Here is an 8,410-nt window from a genome sequence, read left to right on the forward strand (position 1 = left end):
AGATTTTTTCACCAGTGGTAAAAATGACTTCAATTCGAGTCATTTTTGGTTTAGTAGCAAGTCTAAACCTAGAGCTTGAACAGATGGATGTGAAGACAACATTTCTTCACGGTGATTTACATGAAGAAATCTACATGGAGCAGCCAGAAGGATTTAAGGTTTCAGGGAAAGAAAACCTCGTATGCAAGCTGAAGAATAGCTTGTATGGCCTCAAGCAAGCACCAAGACAATGGTACAAGAATTTTGACTCGTTTATGGTGAGTCAAGGCTATAAAAGGACTGCAGCAGACCAGTGTGTTTATATTCAAAAATTTTCAGGTGGAAACTTCATTGCACTTTTGCTATATGTGGACGACATGTTGATCGTTGGACAAGATGCAATGAAGATTAGTCAGCTGAAGAAAGAATTGTCTAAGTCCTTTGATATGAAAGACTTAGGACCAGCTCAACAAATTTTGGAAATGCAAATAATCCGAGACAGGAAGAATAGAAGGTTATGGCTATCTCAAGAGAAGTATGTTGAACGGGTGATAAAGAGATTCAACATGGATAAAGCCAAACCGGTCAGCATTCCACTTGCAAATCATTTCAAGTTGAGTAAGAGATTGTGCCCCTCATCCAAAGAAGAGATAGAGGAGATGGCTTCAGTACCATATTCTTCAGCAGTAGGAAGTCTGATGTATGCAATGGTGTGTACCAGACCAGACATTGCTCACGCAGTAGGTGTTGTGAGAAGATTTCTTTCAAATCCTAGAAAGAAACACTGGGAAGCAGTCAAATGGATTCTCAGGTATCTTAAAGGTACATTGAAGCTGTGCTTGTGCTACGGGGGAGGTGCTCCAATCTTAGAAGGCTATACAGATGCAGATATGGCTGGAGACCCTGATAATAGAAAGTCTACATCAGGTTATCTCTACACTTTTGAGGGGGGAGCTGTGTCATGGCAGTCAAGATTGCAGAAGTGTGTTGGTTTATCCACTACTGAAGCAGAGTACATTGCCGCAGCGGAAGCGAGTAAGGAAATGTTGTGGTTAAAGTGTTTTCTCACAGAATTGGGCATCAAGCAAGAAGACTACAAGATACATTGTGATAACCAAAGTGCCATGGATTTGAGCAAAAACTCAATGTATCATTCCCGTACAAAGCACATTGACATCCGCTATCATTGGATACGCGAAGTAATAGATCAACAGTTGCTAAAACTGATGAAGATCCACACAAAAGAGAATCCAGCAGATATGCTAACAAAAGTTGTTGCTCAAGAGAAGCTGAAGCTATACAGAGACATAGCCGGAATGGATGGCAGATGACCATCAGTTTAAATGCGGCTGGAGGGGGAGAATTGTGAAGTCCAGCCGCACCACCACTGCACCGACAGTGTGAAGACTGCACAGCCACCATTTTTTACAATGGCCATTGCTGCATTTAACACCGAAAATGGATTGCTCAACAATTGTGGGCTACTGTCAGAAGCTGTTGAAGATTGTGGCCATGCAACCGACTTTGTAAGCCTATAAATAGGCTCCATCCCGTTGCATGCAAGCAAACCAAGGGAGCAAGCTCAATATTATCCCAAGTGAGGAATATTGAGAGAAAACTCTGAGAGAGAGTGTGTTTAAGTTCCAGAGAGAGCTTGAGAGAAGAGTGAGCAATTCCAGAGAGAATTTGACAGTGTAGAGGGAGGTTCCACGTGAGAATCTCTACGAGAGAAGTTTTTATTTTTATATTCTATTTTCAAGAGAGTAATAGAATTCTTTTTATTTTTCTTATCATATTTCTTCTCTAAAGTGGTCGGAGAACCACAACAGATTTCCTGTACAATAGATACATCATGGTTATGCCCGTGGGCGCAAACAAACTACAATGAATATTCTTGGAAAATCCTCCTCTGCAGTCAATCAATAGCCATCTCTCTCTCTCTCTCCTCTCGAAAATTCGAACAAGTATCCGAACTTTTCTTCATCAAAAACAAAACCAATTAACTTTTATGTGAAACAGTGGTTTGAAGTAGATTACAACCAGCAGTTGACTTTTATGTGTAACGAATGTGAGAGGTCAGTTGGGAGATGCGGATCTAATGCCACTAATGATAGATTCCTCTGCTATTGCCGTCACAATAAACCCCATACCATAGTGTGTCACCCTCGTAAGCTTTTTTTTTTTTCCCTTTTTTTTTTTTTAGCATGCTTATAATAAAATACTAAGCATTTATCCGGAAAGAGTCCAAAAAAAATGGAGACAGAAATAATACTGCTCAGTAAATTTGTTTATCTTGTTTATCTATTAGACTCTTTTCTTGATATTGGTAGCCATTATATGCTGATATATGTAGAACTTAGTTGCAAACTCTAATTTGTGTAAATCAAACTCCAAATGATGGAATATACTATAGCTAGTAGGACTCTCCTCCACCATTTTCCAGTAGTTCTCTGTTTCATTAAACAATATTTAGTACTAGTTTGTAATGCAGTTATTAGCTCTTTAGTTTTTACCAAACAATAGCTAAAATCTTCTCCAACTGATAACTAGCTTGTAGATATTTTCTAAGCTACATAATTAGACAATAGGGTTTAATATGATTAAACCGGGCTCTCCTTGGTCATTAGAGTTTTGGGATATTGAAGCCGTTTTAACTGTGTGTGTGTGTGTGTGTACTCTTTGTTTGACCAGAGAGAGATAAAACTCTCTCAGTGAGATGATCCAATCCTTGTAATTTGTTTGGCCCTAAAAATGCATGTTTAAAAAAGTAAATATGTTTTTGTTTTATAGAAAATTTAAAAGTGTGGTTGGTAGGAATTCTTTCCACGTCTTTATAATTGAACATGTCAACGGTCCAACGAAGATACATATCAATTTCTTTATTTTGTTGTTTTTCACGCCAAACTTTAGACTAATTATTAATTACTTGCATATCAAAATATAATCATATTTTTATTTATATAAATCTGTTTGCTAATTAAAAGATCCCTTTTATACTAAAATACATACTATAGTATATATATATATATATATTTATATCAGAGTGTCATCTCATATACATATATATATGCGTGTGGATGGGTGGATGGGTGTGTGAAAATTCCTTTTTTCAAGCTTATATGGTTAAATATTGAAAATATACACAAATGATGGTATAATTTTACCTTGTGTGTGGTTAAAATCTATTTTGTTATATATAATTAACCAAATATTTATTAAAGAATACTTAACAATTACAATCTTCAAGTAAATTTTAAAAGACGTTGAAGTTTATTAAATAAAAAAATAATATTTTATTATCCACTTGATTAAAATTAGAAAATAGTAGTTGGGTATATTAAAAAAAAAAAAATTCAATTGTAAGAACATAGAAAAGGAAAAACAAATTTCAAAAAATAAAAATTCCACTTGAAAGCTAGCCGCCCAATATGATGGGGATGAAGAATGATAAAATGTGAGTCGGCTTTGCTTTGTTCTATTTGTCTTTAACCTCCTTTTTGGATTGTCAATTTTTGACATGAAAAACAAATGCCGAAAGGATTTCTCTTTTGCCCTCCACTTTCTGTTCAGCCAGCCACCAGTTCCCTTAAAAGAGAGTCAAGGTCCTCCACTTCCCACAATTTTCTACTCCTTCCCACCCATTTCATTTACTTTGTAGACGTTAGGTAGGGTAATCGTTTAGCAACATATCCATGAACTTCTCTCTCTTCTTTTTTTTTTTTCATCTTTGATGTGCCTATTTAAAAATATACACTGTTTATATAAAATATGTTAAATTTTTCCATACCAAGTTTTATCCCGTACCAAGTAAAAGGTTCCATTTGGTTAAAGACAAGGAAACCTACTTGAGATCTCAATTGAGCTTCTGAGTTTGTTTGTTTGTTTTTTTTTTTTTTTTGGGGTGAGTTTGACATTGTCTTTCCTAATACCCTAGAGTATCTAGCTCTTCGGTGAACCATAAAATCCAGATCTTTGTAATTTGAATTAGGACAACTTTAATAGCCCCACTAATATATATAAATATAAATATAAATATGTTTACAACTTCTTCATGTTCAGACCATTAGAAAAGGTAATTAGGCATATTTGAATTATGCAATTCAATTTCAAAGTTGTGGCCTCACTTTTAGAGATTTATTTGTTTTTGCTTGAACCATTTTTTTGTCGTTCTCTTGCTTATTTTCAACCTTCAATCATAAACAAAAATAAGTAAAGCTAAAACTTCCAAACTTCAAAGGACTTATACAATAAGCAACAACAACTAAGTAGAATTTTCATCTTCATACTTCCAAAATACAATGTTTTCTTCTCCTCTGTTTTTTTTTCTTTCCCCCTCTGTTTCCTTCTTTGTTTTCCATACCAAATGTATATCCAAAACATCTTCAGACTCACTAAACCTTTCCATATATGCTTCATCCTCATCTTCAACTTCATCTTCACTGTTTCCCCCAGAAAAACTCTAGCTGTAGACCACAAGTTCAAAGCCTGTGAACCTCAAAACTGCAGGAATGGTCCAAATATAAGTTATCCTTTCTGGGTTTCTCCTCAAGAATCCTTTTGCGGGTACCCCAGCTTTCAGATTAAATGCACTCACAAAAACCCAGTTCTCAAAGTTTCCAATAACGATTTTATTATCAAAGAAATATTTTACTCGAACAATTCACTAATCGTGGCCAATGCCGCAGTCTATGATGAAGAATGCCCAGCTCCTAGACACAATCTTAGCCTTGATAGAACTCCTTTCCGGTACAGTCCTGATCACATTGATTTTTCCTTCTACAATTGCTCTGAAGAACTTCCAGACCAGATTTATCTATTCCCAGTTGACTGTGGTAGCAATGCCACCCACCACTCTTTCGCTGTATTTCATAAGGAGGCATTGATGAACATGAACTATTCTTTAGACTGGTGCTAATCTTCAGTTGATGTGGCTGTGGATGTGGCAGAGAATGTGAGCTTCAACAAATTGTTGGATATGAATTATGCTGAAATCATGAAGATCGGTTTTGTTCTGAATTGGAATGCACATGGTTGTAGTAATTGCCAAAGAAGTGGTGGAAGATGTGGGTATGATAATAACGAATTTGTTTGTTTTTGCCGTGATGGTCCTCACGCGAAAACCTGCCATGATGGTAAATTTTTTGCGAAGTTTTGTTTAAATTTTTTGGGGTATTATTAAGTTTAAGCATGGAAGAAATTTCATAGAGAACTAGGCTTGGCAAACTAACCAGAAAACTTCTTTAGTTTCTATTTGATCATGTTTACGCTGACTAAAAAACATGCATGGTTCTACTAAAACCTTGTGAATCCCAGAACAAAAATTAAAAATAAATAAATAAATAAAACATACTAAAGCCTTATATATCAGTGCTCAAAACGCAGTCATTTAATTCCATATGGCCTAAATTTCATTCTTTTATTTTATTTTATTTTTTTACGTAATTAAACTTGTAAAGCTGCAGCCCTGCAGATTGCTAGATTTTTTCTTAATCGAAAGATAATTATTTTCTATTTTATCAAGGTTTGAAATATTAAATTAGTGACTTCTTTTAATCCCAATTTATGGTATTATGAATAACCTAGTCATACTAAACTTTAAAACCATGATCCTCATAAACTGATTTTCTGCTGTCATTTGTTTTTCTGTCTGTAACACTATGCACTTTCTTATTTTGACTTGGACAAATAATCCATGCTGTAGTCTCTTCCCCTTCCATCTTTTTTGGTTGATGATACATAATCTGCTTATAAAATCTCATAATGCTTTGTGTTTTTTTTTTTTTTTTTTTTTGGATGTTCTAATGCTTTTTCATTTTCTGTTAATTTATCGCAAAGTTCTAGTAATTGGAAAATCAAGATTTTAATAGGTACTATACTAATTATCCTCTATCCATTTCCTTTTAGAATATGTGTTATTGTACTCTTTCCTTAATGAACATCTTTAGTTGCTGTGTTTTGGGTGTGATTAGTAATTTCTCTCTTCCTTGCTACAATGCATAATGGTATTGTTATAATTGGTATTGATCTTTCTTTAATTTCTTTCGACAAGTACTTTGCGTTTTATTCTTAGCATCATTGTCAATGAAAGTCTTCACATATGGACTTAATTTCCTCTCTTGTTATCATCATTTAAAAGCCCCTAGTCACCATCATCTTCAACTTCACCACATTTTTATCATGTTATCACTGCTTCTGAAAAGATTACCAATTGCAGCCATGTCTGCAAGTTTCGTGGGCACATGCAAAAATGCTTTCTTCCCTCTAGGAAGATATAACATTGTCCAATTATGCAGTCCCTACTGCTTCAACTTCAATGCAAGGGCAGCCAACAAGTGGCCTTTCAAAGAAATCAATGAGCTGGAGCTCATATTCTCAGTACTAACCAATTAATTAACATAATGACCATTACGATCCATGCCATTCTTCGTAGTATACCTGACAAATCGGGAGGTGTAGCCGCAATAGCACCAGTTTTTATATGTCTGTTGGCTTTACCTTTTTTTAACAATATGTATGTGCGTAGTTCAAGTTTTCGCCCTATTCACCAAGGAATATTTTGGTTGCTTTTGGCGGATTGCTTACTACTAGGTTGGATCGGATGTCAACCTGTGGAGGCTCCATTTGTTACTATTGGACAAATTTCTCCTTTTGTTAATAGCAGAATTTTAGATTTTTTTCTTTTATTGGACAAGGTAAGTCTTTTAATAAGATTTTCACCTAAATTGGATCAATGCCATATGTATGGAGCCCTTAGATGTCTTTTTAAGACAATCATATTGTTGTACTCATAATTGGCTGACAATTTGTTTACTTTCACCTGAATCATCTCTTTCATTTTTCTTACAGGTGTTATTTCTGCAGCAATTGTTATATCGCTGACCTTTGTTATAATGTGCGTTATTAGAAGTGAGAAATTGTCAATAAAGTTTTTCTCAAATATGACTAAATCTGATAAAGACATTGAAGGTTTCATTAGAAGTTATGGACATCTACATGTCAAAAGATTCAGATTCTCTGGTATCAAGCAAATGACCATATCATTCAAACAAAAATTAGGTCGAGGAGGATATGGTGATGTATACAAAGGAAAGCTACTCGATGGGCGTCTTGTAGCTGTGAAACTCCTTAATGAATCCAAAGGAAATGGTGAAGAATTTATTAATGAAGTTGCAAGCATTAGCAGAACATCTCACATAAATGTTGTCACTCTTGTAGGATTTTGCTTAGAAGGTAGCAAGAGAGCTCTTGTTTATGAGTTCATGTCAAATGGATCACTTGAAAAGTTCATATACAATGAAAATCCTATGCAAACCACTCCACAGTTAGAATGGAAAGAGCTACTCCAAATTGCCAAAGGGATTGCTGAAGGGCTCCACGATTTGCACCGTGGTTGTAACACCAGAATTTTGCACTTTGACATCAAACCACATAACATTCTCTTGGATAAGGATTTTTGCCCAAAAATTTCTGATTTTGGACTAGCTAAACTTTGTGAAAGGAAGGAGAGTATCATATCGATGGAAGATGCTAGAGGAACAATAGGCTATATAGCTCTTGAAGTTTCCAATCGAAACTTTGGAGGAGTTTCTTATAAGTCCGATGTTTGTAGCTATGGAATGATGATTCTAGAGATGGTTGGAGGAAGGAGAAACATCAAGGTTGGAGTAACCAACACAAGTGAAATATATTTTCCACATTGGATATATAAGCATCTTGAACAGGGCTGTGATCTTAGATTATTGCATGGTGTGGTGACAGCAGAGGAAGATGAAATTGCATGAAAGATGGTTTTAGTGGGTTTGTGGTGCATTCAAACAAATCCATCAGAGAGACCATCCATGAAGAAAGTGATTGAAATGTTGGAAGGCAGTTTAGAAGCCTTACACATCCCCCCAAAGCCTTTCTTGTCTTCTCCAAAATCACCAGAAGAATTTTCCAGTACCACATCAATTTTATGATGATATATAATTTATCAAGATTACTTTTGAAGCAACTAAACTCTATGTTATAGAAAGATCAATGTGATCGATGTTAGAGCTCTTGTTCATCTTGCAGTTCCAATGGGTGGTTGGCCTCTAATTTAGTTTCTTTTTCTATACAAAGATTAAGTATGATGAACTGAAGCAATTTTCAAATGTACCTCTACTTTTTCTAAACATTACAATGAGATTCTAATGACAAAGGAAAATTTTCAAATAGTCTTCATTAAGTTAGGGATTTTCTCTCTTGGCTTTTGAATGTATTAAGACTTAAATGTAAGAGAACTAGAGTAGTTATTCAAGCTTTATAAATATGTTTAAGAGAACTGAGAAGCCAAATTTTGTGTTCATAATGCTCGAGCTCATCTATCCGACATACCACATGTCAAAAGCATTGTTAAAATACTGATATATATATATATATATATATATATATTTGGTGAATCGAAAAT

At 34.9% G+C, this 8,410-nt stretch overlaps 1 protein-coding gene across 1 annotated transcript; it reads left to right on the forward strand.

Moving 5' to 3' along the window:
* Window positions 1-4,285: 4,285 nt before the first annotated feature.
* Window positions 4,286-8,145, forward strand: LOC107418738 (LEAF RUST 10 DISEASE-RESISTANCE LOCUS RECEPTOR-LIKE PROTEIN KINASE-like 2.1). Its single transcript, XM_060814255.1, has 2 exons — window positions 4,286-5,111; window positions 6,826-8,145. Exons 1-2 carry the CDS (start codon window positions 4,955-4,957, stop codon window positions 7,758-7,760), a joined length of 1,092 nt encoding a protein of 363 aa, XP_060670238.1. The 5' UTR covers window positions 4,286-4,954; the 3' UTR covers window positions 7,761-8,145.
* Window positions 8,146-8,410: the final 265 nt, after the last annotated feature.

Source organism: Ziziphus jujuba, chromosome 2 (genome assembly GCF_031755915.1).
Source record: "Ziziphus jujuba cultivar Dongzao chromosome 2, ASM3175591v1".
In the NCBI taxonomy this organism is placed as follows: domain Eukaryota; kingdom Viridiplantae; phylum Streptophyta; class Magnoliopsida; order Rosales; family Rhamnaceae; genus Ziziphus; species Ziziphus jujuba.